We start from the raw sequence: 16,898 nt of genomic DNA on the forward strand, positions 1-16,898 counted from the left end.
AGAGAGGGGGGAGAGGGAAAGTATGATGCCCGTGACACAGCACAGAGAATAGCATTAAAAAGAAATTAAAGAGTTCTGCTGCAATGAGATGAAGGTTCAAAAGGGCAATGCGGGTGTTCATGGGTTACTTCAGCAGGAACATCCGGGTGAGCACAAGAGCAGACTCAAAAGCATCTCCCTTTTAAGGGACAGCACTTCCCTTTGATTGCAGACAAAGCAGTAAAGCTATAACCCTTTAAAAGGCACAAGGGGAAATAAGTTGGCTAGGAACCAAGATTGCTGTTTGTGCAAGCAGACTAAGCTATCCACTGACAATCAAAGAACAAACAATAAAAGTCCTTGAAGGTTTCAGGAAAATTCCGTCCACAGGTGAGTGAGGCTTTAAAGCTCTGCCCCCGATGAAGTCTGAGCTCTTCATTGCTTCTTCAAGGCTGGTATTTATTCCTTCTAGAAGGCTTTATCCCCTTTCCCTTGAAGTCAGGCACTTTATTAAGAAGGACTGGCCTATGCCTGTGGTTACTTGGGGATAAAAATAAAGCTCCACCCCAAAGGATTAAAATGGAGAGCATAAGCAGGAATTAGTGGAACGAAATGAGTCAGAAAACACTGGAGCACTCAGGTTTTTTTACACACCCAGAAGCTGTTTGAATACATGATGTTCTGATCCATAAGAAATGCCAACATGTGTTTTTGCTCCAAGGCAAAATTTCCCATAGAATACAAGTCTTTGGAAGTGAGGGGGGGGGGGGAATACACATACCAACAAAACACTCAGTAACTAGAAAATACATTTGAACTCCACCCTCGCTTTCCCTCAATATTGTACATACACAGTGTTACATTACAAAATACACTTGTGTACATTGACGTTTCAGAATGCAACAGACCTCTGGCTCTACTAAAGATCAAACGAGATGTTTATTTTATTTATGCTCACTACTCAGAGGTGAATCATCACTCAAGGTGAGGACTGTGCCACATTTCAGCAGTTTCTGCTGAACTTGTTAAAATATGGATGCCTTGGCAAAAGCAGAATGTAACATAAACATAGGAAAGTACTGATCTTATTACCCAAAGGGCTTCACTTTCAACTTGTGAAGCAGAAAGAGCTGCACATGGAAGAAGAAAACCACCACCATATTGGTTAAGCCAACAAAGAACAAAGGAAAACTCTTCAGTACATCTCTCTGAAGAAAAACCATCAACACCAGTCAAGAAAGCAGCCTCAAGGTAATATAAGATTCAGAGAGGCCTATTCTATTTCCAAATGCAACTTGCACTCAATTTTTAAGTCAAGAATCTCCATCTCATCTTAAAAGATTTAAATGACAAAAGAGATTGTCTTTTCCCTTAATCTGAAATCTAAGTATTTCTGACTTAAAGAGCAAATACTTTGAGTTCTGAAGGAGTCTGAGACTCCCAAATCCCTCTAAACCTCCCTGCTCCACAAACGTGAATTATTTTAGGCTTGTAAAGTTTTCTTGCTGTGAACATCAGTTCAGAGTGAGTGACCTCTCACTTAGCTAAGACAGGAAATCATGACCAAACTGAGCACCATCCTTCAGTCAGCTGGAATTGTCACGCAAGAAATGGCACAAATTCATATCACACCCCATTTTTTTTTTATCCGGATGCAAAAAGCCAAGACTAGAAAGACCAGAACTTATCCACTGCATAACATTTCTGTACGAATTACTTAAATACCCTCAGATCTGGCTGTAGAAAATGGGGAACATTCCAAAACGTCTTTATAATAAAATAAAACTTAACACAACTTCAGTCTGTAAAGCATTTTTCTTTCCACTCTAATTTAAAACATAAAAAACACACAAAAGCACTGCCATGGTGCAGCTGTGTTCCTTCCCCTCACCAACACACATGCGGGCACACACAACACATGCTCCTTATCACAGAGAGCATACAATCTTATGCCCAAAGTTACTAAGCTCCAAGCCTGACAGCTTTTAGAAATTCATACTGCTGCTTTTATCTATATTAAGGAACTATACTGAACCAGTTATTCTCCTCCCATAAGGCCAGCATTCAGGAAGGCACATACTCAGGATATTGGTATGAATATCTTCACATAAAAAGAGAACACAATATTCAAATGGAGCAAGTCCCAAATTCCAATGAACAAGCGAAATATTTGAACTATCTGTCACAGACAAGAAAGTCTTGCTAACCATAAATGGTTAAGCAGGAGATGCTTTCTAATCCAGTCAATTCAAGGACATTTGAATTACTAGCAGGTCGCAAGAAATAAGTTCAGTGCACTATTGTTATGTTATTTTCCTGATCTGGAAGTGCCATTATGTCATATTGATCTAGGCTCTATGGAATTCACAGGCAGAAATCCAACATACATGCAGAATACAACATACTAGTACGTACAAAATAGAATTCTACCAAATATTAAAACCAAACAAAATCAGATCTGTCAAATTGAATATGAAGAGCCTAATAATTTACTCAAGAAAACCCAACTGATTATATAATTGGGGCCAAAGAATGGTTTTGATAAAACATGAAATGCTTTGGGACTACAATCCCAAATTTATGAGATATGACAGTATGGCTCTATCCCAAAAGATTAAGTTGCAGCCTTCTGTGTAAATAAAGGTATTAAAGAGACACTTTTGAGATGTCTGCTAAACTAGCATCAGTGATCCAGCACTGTCTGGGGTACGTAACATGTAAACTTTGTTACTAGGAAACCTAAGTTTTGATAGGAATCAAAGAGGAAAAGTACACAGTGAAGTCTAATTGAATGCCCCCTTGAAAGGATTAATTCTTAAATGCAATTTAAAAAAGTAAACCATAAATGTTATCAACTATTTATATAACCATTTTTCCCCTGCAAGTTGTGCCAACATATTTAACAGATATTAGTATATGCTCCATGGAATAAGAGGAGAAGCTATAAAAGAATTTGGAAAAAGATGGACGGAATGATTAGCTTTACCAAATATCAAAGCCTATTATTGGGCATTTTATCTTCAATGTAATACACAAAGGAAAAAATAAAACTTGTCCTTTATTCCCACTCCTTTAAGTAACAAAACCAAAATCCTTTCAAGCATCTATATAAGCTATTCACATTCTGCCAATAAAAGACTAGTGCCTGGAAGGCTAGTCCACACCAAGAACTACCAGCTTTCATTAAAAAAAGCAAGTCATTTTTACTTCCCCTGCATTCCCCTGCACTAAGAACTCAAATCACATACTTCTGCCCCATGCTTCATTTCACAACACACAGACGTGGAAACAGATACAGAAAGCAAGACTAAGTTTTGAAAAGAGTAGGTTATTTAAAAAAAAAAAAAAAAAAAAAAGAGAAACTATAGGAAAAGACAAAAAAAACCACATAATCTAAGAAGTTTTGCTCATTTTGCTTATTCTAATACAAAGACAGCATATGAATTCTTTTTTTTTTTTTTTTTGAGTTACAATTACCACCAATAATGGCTGAGAAAGGAATCAATTTAGAATCTTTATAAAAAAAAGAATCACTGGAAGACAGGTAAGTCAGAAAGCATCTGAAATAAAGAAAAGGGGGGCATCTATTTACTGGAATTAGAATTTCAGTACTCTCTATACCCAAGAATGCTAATAGATTTAACAAAATAAGTTCTATCCAGACTTCTTTTCCTACTTCTCCCTCCTCCCCTTAAAATATAATAGTTAAACTATAAATAACTGACATGTCATAAATAAGGTTTGCAGGACATGTTTCAGGAGGGACCATCAAATTAGAAGTAGGTAAAGGATTTTGTCCTAAAATACAAGCCGCTTCACCTATCTTAAAATGAGAGCCTTCCCTTAAAAAGGATTAATAATTTTTCTAAAAATAATACTCTATTTCTTTATAGATTCAAGTTTATTTCTAGTTACAGCTTTTCCCCAAAAAAAGTAACATAAACAGCAAGCTGAAATAAATAATAGCAACTGTCATTAGACTTGCTTCTCCTTTTATGGTTTTCATCAGTAAAAAAGTGCTCACAACTGTATTTTGGCTTTGTTTGCTTTTTTTGCTAAATACACCCAGAGCAATTATTGCACAACCCTTTCAAGACAGCCCTAACAGACTGGGAAAACAATCACATGCGTGCCCCCATATAGCATTCCCTTGTCAAACTTGCAACTATACCAGTTGGCCAAGCAGTTTCAACTGACTGTTTAATGCTAGCTATAAAAACACCAATTCAATTAACATTCAAAAAGCAGGATTTTGGCATAATTCATATGAAACAATTCATCCAAAGAAGTTCATTTAAATGGTCCTTTTATTCTTAGGTAGGACAACCAGCACACTGAACAGTTATGCAGGAATAATGTGAGCATAGTGCACTACAAGTCACATGCCAAATTCCCTAAGACATGGTTAATGATCTACAAGATCATCTGAGCTTTATCTGAAACTGTGATGCATTTTTCTTCAGCAAAAGGGCACACACAAAAAAGTCAGCTTAATAAAAATATCAAAATAGAACATAATGGGAATTTTAGCTACAGGGAATGGGAATTTTTAAGCTAATGCGGACTTTTTATTTCAGACGCTCCAAGAAAGGATTATCTTTATAGGCACACATTGGTAGAAGCTCCAAAATAAATTTCTAGTCACCAAATTTTTCTGTTGTGCTAAAGAAATCACTCAAAGACAGACAGCCTTAAACCAGAACACTTTAAAGAAACAACAACTGAGCCAAGGTTCAGCTCAAAACTTGCTTTGCTTGTTTGACAGTTGACAATGTGATAGTTCACGGAGAAACGTGATTTTAAGTAGAGGCTTCACTTTTTAAAAGCAGCACATGCCTAGCAGTTCATCTTATATTGGTGCAGATCAACCCATTGCTATAGCCCTTCAGAGTATGCAGAGTCAGAGCAGTATCAAAAAAGCTGATCACTGCAGACAAATTCTCTCACCCACACTTCAGATATAATAAACATCACTCAATCATCTTTTCAAATTATGTACTACTGAACTGCAAGCTAGTTTAAATAGTCCCAGAAACTTTTTTCATCCAGCCCTCACAAGCAGTTACTCAATTTTGATTCCATATCTGGCAATGGAGACTTCCATCTACCCATTCAAGGACAGTCCTGTTGGACACTTTTACAGGAAGGAGGAGATTCAGTTATCAAAGAAGAAGAAAAAAAAAAAAAAGATTCACAGAGTAAGGCCAGAGATCATCAAGCGTAATCCTCATTTGAGCCTGATCTCCTGCATAACACTGATGACAGAATTTTACTCAGCCCTCATCTTGTGAGCAAGGAAGAATTTGTATTTCAGAAGGCAGTCAAATAAATTAATATCCCTCAAATTAAAGTTTTACACATTTCAGTTTTCAGACCTTGGATTTCAGTAGAGGTTTTTCTTCATTAAGTAACCTTTTCAAAAAAAAAAAAAAAAAAGACTCTCCTCCCTAAAAGGTGCACCTGTGTCACTTAACCTTCTTTTTGTTAAGCCAAAGTTTTTTTTTTTTTTTTAATACTCAGATTCTTTGTCTCTGGCAGAAGCACTTAACCATGCTCGTAGCTCTTTCCTCCAACCTTTCCGTATTATTCTACATCCAAGACTGTAAAATAAAGTGGTCCCACTAAAGCTATGTGATGAACTTAAACTCTTTACTACTTTCATCTCTTTCCACACTTCATATACTTTTCAGAACAACACTTAAGCTCTGGGGCACCACAGAACACCAAGAGCTCAGTCAGTTTGCCATCTACTACCAATTCAACAGACATTACAACAAAATACATATTTTTGCACAAATGAATCTAGTTTAACCCGTTAGCAGCACTCCATACCATTAGTCTGTCTTCACTTACAGCCTATATGTTTGTTTAGCTTGCATAGTTTTAGCTGAAATCATCTTTTTATAAAGAGACTGATACACTACATGTCATCAGACTAAATACAGATTCATGGTATCTAACTGGAAATGTCCTTACCAGGCAAGGGAGCTTCACAGCTCCTATATAAAGAAAAATAAATACTATCAGAGAAGACTGCTATTCTGCATACTACAAGACTTCACCCACAAAAAACTACATTCAACATTTCTGAGATAGAAAGAATATCAGAAATACGTTGTTGAATAAATATAGAATTATTTTCTTGCTGACAAGAACAAATTGTAACTTACCATTCTATTAATAAAAACCAAGCCTGAGTTTTTGAAATTAGAATGTTTAAAACCAAAGTTGTCACAGAAGCCCCAGTTTTATTCCACCGCTATGGTTTCTTTCCAGAGTTTTAAATTTAATCATATTATGACCAATAGCACAAGGTTTTACATAGACAAATGTACCTAACCACACTATCTAGCATGCTTTTTGCCAATAAAAACTTTGAGTAGACATACAAAAAAAATTGTATTTGCAGTTAAAGATCCCATTAACCCCTCTACCATCCTGAATGCCTTTTTCATTTAGTGAGGTAAGATTTACATTGATTTAAACCACCGATTGTGTTTAGCTCTCTTAATCTGCTTTGTTTATTTTTAAGAGAAGGAAACATCCCCAGAAGCTTCAAGCAGTTCACAGTATTTTCAGCTGTCTGAAAGCACAGCAAAGTGCCTTGTGTAAGAAAAACAGAATTGACCTTGGTCCTGCCACCCCAGCAAGCACATCTCGAGTGTTTCTGCAACACAAACCAAAAGACCACCACCAATATTTACCTTTCCCCCTACACAACAGTGAGGTTTCAGAGGAAGATGTTTCATCTAAATACCAAAGTCCATCAAAAGAAATGAGGGGATGCCAGATCTACAAGACATTATTAGCTTGTCTAGGAGGGCGTGCTCTACTAGAACTTTAGCTGAAATCCAGCATGAGCATTATCTCTGCCAAAAACAGAACGTGGCACAGAGCTTGAGAATTAAGTTTAAGTTTCCCTATACCTGTAACTAAAATGGGAGCAGGGGAGTAAGAATTTAGAAATTTAAGATTTAGAAATTTGATTTTTAGTAATCAAAATGTAAGCAGCAATGTGAAATTCTTCTGAAACTTTATGTTTAAAAGAATTTTAAATGGCCACTTAAAAAGGAGCTGGTCATGTGGCAGATGACTGACTTCCTTAAGGAAAGGTATGATGGGAACGAAACCATTGTGGATTTCAAAAAATTAAAAAAAAAAAAAAACCTTAGAATTTACTTTGGAAGAGTTCTGCAGGAAGTAGGAGCACCAAATACTTAACTGCAGCAGCAGCAGCGCTAAGCAGTCAAATATGGCTCAGCAACAGGTAACAGGGAGGCTAGTTACAGAGCTGTGCTTATGTCTGCGCAGGGCACTCAGTCCTGGGTGGTGCAAGACTGCCTTTCAGCATACAGCCCTCTGGACACCAACCCATTTCTTCAGAGAAAGTCACTTATAGAAAGGGAATTCATCTTTTACATGCACACAGCATTAAAAGAAGCTTGTTTCTCTTTCCACTAGCTGAAAACCAATGTTCTTCCTTAAATTTACAGTTCTTTCCCACAGAAGAACAGGCAGGGATGATGATGACCCAACATCTACACAGGCAATTACTAAGCACAAGTCATTACCAGGTCCTCATCTGCAGCCTTTAGAGTCATTCGAAAAGGAGATCTTCAAAGCCCACCCTCCCTCACAAAGTTTGCTCTTCAAAATCAGAATTTGGTCTTTAGCTTCAGCAGAAATGCACCGCCTGGTTTAATTTAGTGCCTTTTGACGAGCTGTGTGGGGCCTGGTAGATCACACCACACCTATTGGATGTTTCGTATTGCTCAATAAGGAACTTGTGAGTTGACCTGGCTTCTAACTCACCCAAGCAAACATTGATACAGGGGAGTGATTAAAAACAGGCAGAGATGGGAGGGGCAGGGGGTGTTAATTGACACTGCCTTCCTAAACCCATATCAATAGGCATTCTGAATCCTAATGCCCCAGTTAGTCATTCCTGCTCTCGGTGGAGAGAGGCAGCAAGCCCGCTTCTGCCCCTTCCCTCACAGATGAGGGCACTTCCTGTTTTTTATCCATTTTTATTTCTGTTTTAAGTTTACTTAGGGTTTTCAACTTCCTCATTAGCCACTTTGTGTTTTAGATATCTCTTTAGAACTCTTTTTTAAACCAAAATTTCCCATAAAGTTTTTTGCAGAAGGGCAACTACGCACACTCGAAGTCAATACAGTACATCATACCATTTTTTGAGCAAGAAAACACTGTAAAATTAATAAAAACATCTTAAGTGACTGCAACATTTTACAGAAGAAAAATTTTTTTATAATTATTGGAAGTGCACTCTTTGGATTATATTTTCAGGAGAAGAAGAATTTTGCATTCAACTATTAACAAAATTAAACAGTCTAATTCATTACCTTTATTTTCATTTTTCTTTTTCCATATCACCATTTTAACCACAAATAAGTCTTAGATATTTCTGCCTCCTAGTTCTCAGTCTTCAAATGCCTATCTAAGTACAGGAAACTAGACCACCAATATATACCTCTACAGTCAAGTCCATGGCGGAGTACTCTCTGGCAGATGACTCCCATGAGCCTAGCAGAGGCAAAGTTCAGCTATGCAGGAAACAGTACAAATATCTGCATTGCATTCTTAAGAGCGACTATGGCCCGGACCAGTATAACCCAGCCACCACAGTCACCAACAACAGTGAGCTGGCAATGCCTATCGCCAGCTGCAATCACACTGCATGAACGCAACCCAAGATGTACCCAGATCTTTCTCAAGGCACTGCTCAACCTACAGACATTTTCAGGGATCTTTGGGGTCCTTGTACCAGAGGCAACAGTTTTTTCAGCCTTCAGTAAGCAGCTGGGAAGAATTTTAGGGCAATGCAGTCAGACATGGCTGAGAAGGCACCTTCCCGCCCTTCACCACAGCCGGAGATCGTCATGCTCCTCCACAACAGCAGTATGGCTTTATTTAGCACAGGGACTGGGGTCCTGTAACATGGAGAAAGTGCCAACTGTGCTCCAAATGCATTGACCACAGCTCCTTTTGGAGATTAAATTAAGTACTGTACTAAGCTAAGGCAGTACCTTAAGCAATACTTCCAAAAATCTTTAATCCTACCAGTACATTCCCAAGTTGATTGGGAGTGAAGGACAGGAAGAGGGCTAGAAATATTTCAAAATTACCTAGCCTTGCAAAAATGAGAAAGAAGTTAGTCCAAGACAGCAGCTGAATGCACCACTATTCGCCACTGAAAAAAAATGTGTCTACAAAACACAACATTCATATTCTGAAAAACCCAGGCCAGGTTTCACAAAAAAAACATTGAGGTCTGGCAGCTCTTGGTGTTGCAAGTGACCTGCTGTACCACGTTTTAAAAATGACAAATGATTCTTGCAAGCATAATGAATAATACAGAGTCGTCTGAACCGCATTAGGAAGTTATGTTCTATCAGATCAATAGCAGGCACCCAAAGATGGTCTGCTGCTGCAGATCCTTGGTAAGTGCCTCTTATTTTAGGTTAAACTATCATCTGGTGAAATACAACTCTGCTGTAATAGATAATATATGCTAGTTCCGGTTTTGAACCATTAAGTTGTTTTTTAAACCAGTCATCACAAGGAATTTTAAAAAGATTAAAACCTTGCTAATTGGGTAGAAGTAAAATGAAGGTTATAGATCTAGCAGACTGAATAAAAAAAATCTACTTTTTTAATTTTTGAAGGCAAACACACATTAGTAACATGGGACATAAATGTGGGGACACTCACCAGACAGATATCTTAAATGATTTGTTTCAATGCCAGTTCATTTATGGGCAGAATCTCAACTAAGAATAACACTCGCATTTCATTCATCCATAATATATCCTTAAGGAAATTGCAACTGCTTACACTCATTACCACCCACCACAAGTTTCTATTAAATTACAGTCTTTTCACTGGTTTCCTCTGGATAGTCAGCTATCTGTCAAAAGCAGGACAAGTTTCTAGCGATCTGGTGGGCTGCCTTTAGCGAGTACCAAAAAGGGGAGACAGTGCCAGACATACAGCAGTCTCCTGGTTTCTGTGGGGGAGTACTTGCACTTGGTCATTCAGATTATTTAATCATAGGATGCATGGCTTGTGTTTTCAGAACTTGTACTAAAATGAACACATGGCTTTTACATTTCTAGCACTTGTTCTCCTTTTTAATTCCACTTCCGGCTTCTTTGCCTGCACTCTTAAGAGCATATTCAGTATTCACTGTTTAGAGGCATTAATTTGAGGATTAAAGAAATGAAAGCCACAGACCAGGCATGGTTAAAAATTGATCTCATTTCATGAATGTTCCTTAACCTGGCACAAGAAGAGTACCACCAAAAATTGTAAACAAGTCGGTTCTGAACTTTGTATACAGAATAAGCTACCAAGAGCAATCTATTATCACTGCACCGTGTCTGTCCATTTGGCTCATACACCATAAGAGGAAGTTACTTACTGGAAAGGGAACCGACTACAGATTCACATGCATTAAATCCTTCTCTTTCATAATTAAACAGGAGATGAGGCAGCACCTCTAGGTCACAAAGTGCTCTACCGCTCAGAAAGAGGACGGAAACTATCTCACTTCCACTATATTTCCAGGATTTAAATTAAAATACACACACACACGAGAAGTTTAACACGGTGATGTGGAAAGGGCATACAATGCCAGAACAGGAAAGAAGATTTGGAAAACAATAGGAGTATGATACATACAGCTATCTACTGTGGGAAGGAAAGTGCTGATGTCTTAAAGAGAGTCTGATAGAAGTGTATGTTCTTCCTGGTAAAAGTAAGAAGTAAGCACACTGGCTGGGATCAGGGAGGTGGGGGGGGGGGTGGAAAAAGAGCAGTTTGAGATGTTTTCAGTTTCAAATAAATTAAAGATTTACTTTTTTAAATAAGCAACAGGCTATAACAGATTCTCAGAAAATTTCCAAATCATTATAGCACCTATTTTTACATAAGCCTCACTTGCAGTGACCTAAAGCAAGTCATTCGATGTGATGATCCCTTCTGTGAAGCCTGGAAAATGATTCAGCTTCATTAGGGGGTGGGCGGGTGGAAGGGTTGGTTGTTTCTTGAAAATCAAAACCACAATAGGCTCTGTTTATTTCTCCAGTTTCTGTCTGTACCAGAAAAGAGCAAAGGACAGCAGGAAAACAGAAACAACTAAATAATAAACAAAAAAACCCTCTAAAATAAATGTGTGGTTTTGTAAACCAAAAGCCTTATTTCTAACTTTGACAGTTAATAAGAGAAACAATAGATCTGTAGTATGTGCAGATCACAGATCCCACTATGAAAGCCAGAAATTGAACTTCACTTCTACAACATACGGCATTAAACTACATTCAGCTTAGTCCAAACAGTGAGGTAGCCCACACAACTAGAGAGGGAAATTGGTCATGCTGAACCTTTGGGGAAAGAGGAGGGAGCAAGAGCTCAAAATAAGCTCATTTCAGCCAGGGCACAAAATCACTACAGCTACAAAAAAGACCAAGATGTATTTTGGTTCTAATGGACTAGACAGAAAAAAGTTCAAATACACATTTTTTTTCTTTTTTCTTTGTATGTAAAGCAGCTATAAATTAAAGCTTACACAGGTCCCTAGACTGGCAGCAACCACAGTTCTTCCATGACTGGCTCCTTGACAGTGCATGTGAAGCCAGCTTCAACTCTGCTCTGCTTCCTAAGAGGTAGATGTGGGTGGGTGGGTGGGTGGGTGTGTATCAAAAGATTCACAAATGCATTTCTTAACATTGTTTTAAAGGGAGAGAGAGTTAAAAAGATCTCTTCTAGATTTGCTTTTTCCAAGCCCAAATAGATTAACAGCATTAGAAAACCTTGTATGCTTAACAAATTGGTTGTCCTGAAGGATGTTAGCCTGAATCTCCTGCAGTGAAGGCTGCCAAGTTACATGTGTTGATAGAGTTCATTCAAATTAGGAGCAAAAAAAGCTCATTTCCTTTGACCACCTCTGCTCTCAGCAGTACCACTTGCAAAAACTGAGCTTATGCAAGTCACCAAGTTCAAATCTCATTTCCTAGGCCTGCACATCTTTAATTACTCCATATGAATTTATAGTCAATAAGACAGTAGCAGGAAAAGGAATTTATCGTAATTTTGATCAAATCCCAGGACGTTCTACCCAATATTCATTAGAAAGCAAGCTAAACAGTCAGACTTGGGAGAGAAAATAGATTCTTTCTATTCTAACATTTTTAGCAGCTCCAAACATATCACTATCAGATTCAATGTCTTTCTTTATGGATACCCCAACAAAGGTTACTTCTTCAAATGTTTTGCAATACTACAGTGTGATTCAGGCAGGGAATTACTAAGTTCACCTTCAGATCAGCCATAAAACGCTGCCATAGGAAAAATTGCTTGGGAGCTCACATGGCTAGTGGCTTCAACGGTAGATTGCAAAAAATAATTAGGTCTCTTAAAATGGAGACTTTTGAGAAAGTTGCAGTTGGTCTTTATTTCTTAAGGTATCCTTAAGGAGATGTTCCAGTTTCTTTCAAGAGTAATTTCTGAATATTGTAAGTTACAGGGAGATAAAACACTTGTTATGAAGCAGACAACTTATTTATGTGATAAGAAGCAATTGCAGCATGAAGATACCCTAACTAGCCTGAGCGTCAGGGTCAGTTTTGCCAAAGCGGTGTAGAGCTGACTATGAGCCCAGCTTTGTCATTTGTGCACCGTAGTTTATCTAAGATGAAACAAGGAGAGTACTCACCATACACGAGCCCTCAAAGTAGTAACTGGAAAACTATACAGGTAACAGCTAGTTACCTATCCTCTGCCTAGATTTTAAGCATCCACTGACACCTTCCTTTTGAAGGAAGGAATGAAAGTTCATTACACAGTCAATGGAAAAATACACCAACACCCTGCCTGCTTAAGTCTAGGCACCTAAACATACAATACTTATTCTAAGCAGCTATTTGTTTTCCATTCTAGAATGTGCCTGGTGCCCCATAAATAACCAGAACTACTGTCAACAAGAGTTACTTTGTACACATTCATCTTTGTGTTATAGATAATGAAGCTTTTTGTTGTTCTCCATAGCATTATTTAACCAGCTAGAGAGAGAATGATGTGGGGAAATAACTGGCCACACTCGCACACAAACAAATATTGAAAGAGTGTTCATTCCTTAGATAGCTCAAGTATGCATTTCACAAATATTATACTCAATCTGAAGAATGCAACAGGGCATTAATAACTTGCTTTCTTGCACAGAACACTTATTTAAGCCTTTGCATGTACCCTACTAGGAGACTAATTTTACTGAGGCGAATAATTTGGTTCTTGGCCATTCTTCTGAAGTTTTCTGCAATTATGTTTCTCTCCCCCCCCTTGCTCCTGATCCACCAGGGAGATAAATTTCCATATGTTTGCAAATTTTATCAGCAACTTTGAAACAAAACATTTTGCTGCCCATTGTTTGATTAACTTGATCTCTTTTATTATGCCTCCCTCTCTCTCCATTTTCAACATGGTCATAATGCAGACAGTCAACACTTAAACTAACCTTTCTGCTATCTGTTAAATAAATTTGACAGAGATATCTGGAGAGCACACCTCTTTCCTTCAATAGACACGGAAGAGAGGATACAATGCCAAAGGCACAAATTCTTCATTACAAAGTTTCTCAGTATCTCTTCAGCCTAGGACCTGGGGCTTTAGCACAGGGTTTTAAATTAGACACATTCAGTCAGTTCAAGGACTTATATGAACTCATTCACGTCAGCCAAGCTAAAAAGCAAAATTTCCACAATAAAACAAAAACACACACCATAGACTAGACTAATATGCAGTCTTGTTCTGTTTTCCAATTTGAAAATTGTCAAAATTAACCCCCACACACTCTTTAGAGTCTTACTCTAAAACTCCAGGCCTCGCTCCAGGCCAAAATTAGGAAGTAAAGATGACATCTTTGGTTACAGAAGTAAGTTGAAGTGCTCCTGAGGACCTGAAGTTGCAAATTATGCCTTGATGAGCATTAGCAGTCCCATGGCATGGCACTGGACAGCTTCAGCCAGGCACAAATCTCAGAGTGCTGATACAACTGAGACCGAGACTCTCGTTGAACTGTCAAGAAATTTCCCACTTTGGCTAGAACAGTGCCTTCACTTTACATGCTATTATTAAATACCACATAAAAAGCACGGATTTAACGTGGGAGTTGAAATACAGAAGTTAACCACAGAAGTTCATACACAACACCCCTGGAGGCATGTAGCAAATACTCACAACAAAGTAGCATGCCCTCCACATTATCTTGTCTCCCAAAGTGTCAGGTACTAAAATTACACATGAGAAAAAATTCCTTCTTAATAAAGTGAGTTAGCCAGAGCTGAGTAAATAAAATGCACTAATTTTGTCTCCTGTTCCTTTTCAATGGTTGTAATTTTTTCACCATTCCCTATGAAAAGGGATTTCCATATTTTAACTACATGTGTGTGCAAGAGCACTTTCTTTCAGTGGAAATGAATTTGTCATCTTTGACTTTAATTGTGTATGCCTATATCCTTAAGTTGTGGGACAAGGAAAATAGAAATTTCTCTGGATAATTCATTATTTCTTCATATTTTAAAATCACTTCCCATTTTGCTCTTTTCAGAAAACATCCATTGCAGGAAAAATCACCTAGTACACAGTTTCACAACACAACTATGCTACCATGGATATTTGAAAGCTTAACCTTTATTCCTGCCTCTGAATCTACCTCACAAGCTTTAGATACAATGCTCGCTGATAGTGAATTCACTTTAGGGGTTTTGTACACATCTACAAGAGATTTTTCTAGGGACCTAACCATTCTGTTTCTCTAAGCCTCCACTCTTGTCATTTCCCTTTCAAGATATGGGGACTATAACTATACACAGTAGTCCCAGGGAAGCTGTACTATTTATGTATGAGGCACTGGTCCCCAGCTGTCACCATTATACATGCAACAATTATGAACAATTAATCCACAGAGGGCAACATCATATTCTGCATCAAAATTTTCCCCAAGGCTAAAAGAAAAAAAAAAAAAAAAAAAAAAAAAAAAAAAAAATCAGAGAATCTTGCTGGCAAGTAGCCCGCGAGCCATGACTCACAGGCAACAAGCCTAAGGCATTTTATTCTCTGCAATTATCTTAAGTCCCAGCCTCCTGAATACAGCAGCTTTCCTCACTAAATGATCACTGATGCCCAAGACCCTTTTTTGAGGCGACATCTGGAATCGCCTCTAACGAACGACCTCCTCAGTTAAATACACCTCATCATACACTTACCAGCACACAACCTCAACTGCTCTTCTGTCACACCTTGTTGGAAAAGGTGTTCCCAAGTGCTTCAGAGCCCTTTTTGCCTTTGCCTAACCTAAGAAGTTATCTAATTTGTAGGTTGTTTTCTCCAACTGTAGACTTACACTTCCAAAATTAAGAAATAGCAAAATATTGAACAGATCAACTACTATCAACCTTCAGTTGTGAGGAAGGCACACGATTTAGTCCTATTTTAATCTTCTGTTTTGTTTCAGTATGATGGAGGATGATAGTACCTTCTTACCTGCAGCCAATTTGGACATTATACACCGAGTAACTTTTGACTCCAGCGCAGCAAGGAGACCAGCCTTCCCAAGCTCATCTTCCAGTGCTGGAAAACACTGCGTCACACCCCATCCCGTGCTTCCCAAGAACAACACCCAAGCACCTGCTTTGCAGGAGAAAACATGTGCAGAAGGAAGTATAAGTCTACAGAGAAAAATCCTGAAGAAAACTCAAAGTCAAGGAACTCAAAACCTACCTGAGGGAGAAATCTAATACCACTGTGGACCATTACAACTAAGCTCTACTCTTTACCAGGTAAGCACATCTACTCAGAGAAAGATCAGTACAGGCAGTTGCCTGCATGGTTGCCAATAAATCACGGGGTACCAGAGGTCAGATATTGTGAACAACTTGCACATGTTCACCAGCACTGACCCATCAGACAATCAATCACAAGAAATGATAAAACAGTCTGAAAATGTAAATGTTCACTACACAAATACACTACAGTTAACCCAAATCATAGAAAAGACTTTCCCAGGGTACGTTTATCTCCCTCGCCCCTACTAGCACCAACAAGTCAAAAGTCACAGAAAAAAAACTCGGCAGATGCAGAATAAAGGTGGGGAAAAGGGTAAAATTATGAATTCAAGGCTGAATATTCATAGAAAGAAAAAAAAAAATCAAGTCAGTTCTCCCATGCAGACAGCTAGCTTAAGATGGGAGGAAGGGAAAGCAGCAGAGAAGTTTGCTTTCTTGGTTAACCTTTGTGTCTCCTAATTATCATGCTGCATGACTATCTGGTGGTAAATTCAATAGCCACACTCTTTTTTTTAAATTACTATTACAGCATCACAGAGTGAACTTTACAAAAGACTTTTCATTAACGTAAGTCTGCTGCTTTGATACTAAGCCCACAACAGAGGGGACACTGACTACTAGTAGTTAAGAAACCTTGTTGCTGGTGGCACTGCTAGTTTGTTACATGAACAAATGCCTAATTAAAAGACCGGAATCTAATATACATGCAAGTTTTTCCTTTTGAAATATAAATGCATCAGAAAAGAAGGCTGAGAGCCCAAAACCCTCCCACAAACTCCTTAATTGCCAGCACCATGCAGTAGTATTCCACGTTCAAAAGCAGGCCTAAGACCCTCCAAACTGGAGGACACATTTGCACTGCCAGAGATCAAAGGGTGCATGCGAGCTCGGTGCTGCACGCAACCAACACCCAGCAGGAAGTTTGAAGTTTTTTCCATAGTTGCTGTCAGCACTGCTCAGAACATATCTATATGTGGTTTTGACATCCTTGAGTCTCCAACCTTTGATTCTTTTGAGTGAGAAAGTTCCTTTTGTTGATGATGTTGCTTATGTTCCTTG

General features: G+C 38.3%; 1 protein-coding gene across 1 annotated transcript in view; it reads right to left on the reverse strand.

Moving 5' to 3' along the window:
- The window catches only part of RAB20 (RAB20, member RAS oncogene family), a 21,428-nt gene extending 5,857 nt beyond the window's left edge, over positions 1 to 15,571 (reverse strand). The window contains exon 1 of the mRNA XM_026068030.1: positions 15,538 to 15,571. Within this exon, the coding sequence (XP_025923815.1) occupies positions 15,538 to 15,556 (19 nt within the window). The 5' untranslated portion in view covers positions 15,557 to 15,571. The remainder of the gene's footprint in view (positions 1 to 15,537) is intronic.
- Between the last annotated feature and the right edge of the window lie 1,327 nt (positions 15,572 to 16,898).

This window comes from Apteryx rowi, unplaced genomic scaffold, assembly GCF_003343035.1.
Source record: "Apteryx rowi isolate R43461 unplaced genomic scaffold, aptRow1 scaffold_267, whole genome shotgun sequence".
Classification (NCBI taxonomy): domain Eukaryota; kingdom Metazoa; phylum Chordata; class Aves; order Apterygiformes; family Apterygidae; genus Apteryx; species Apteryx rowi.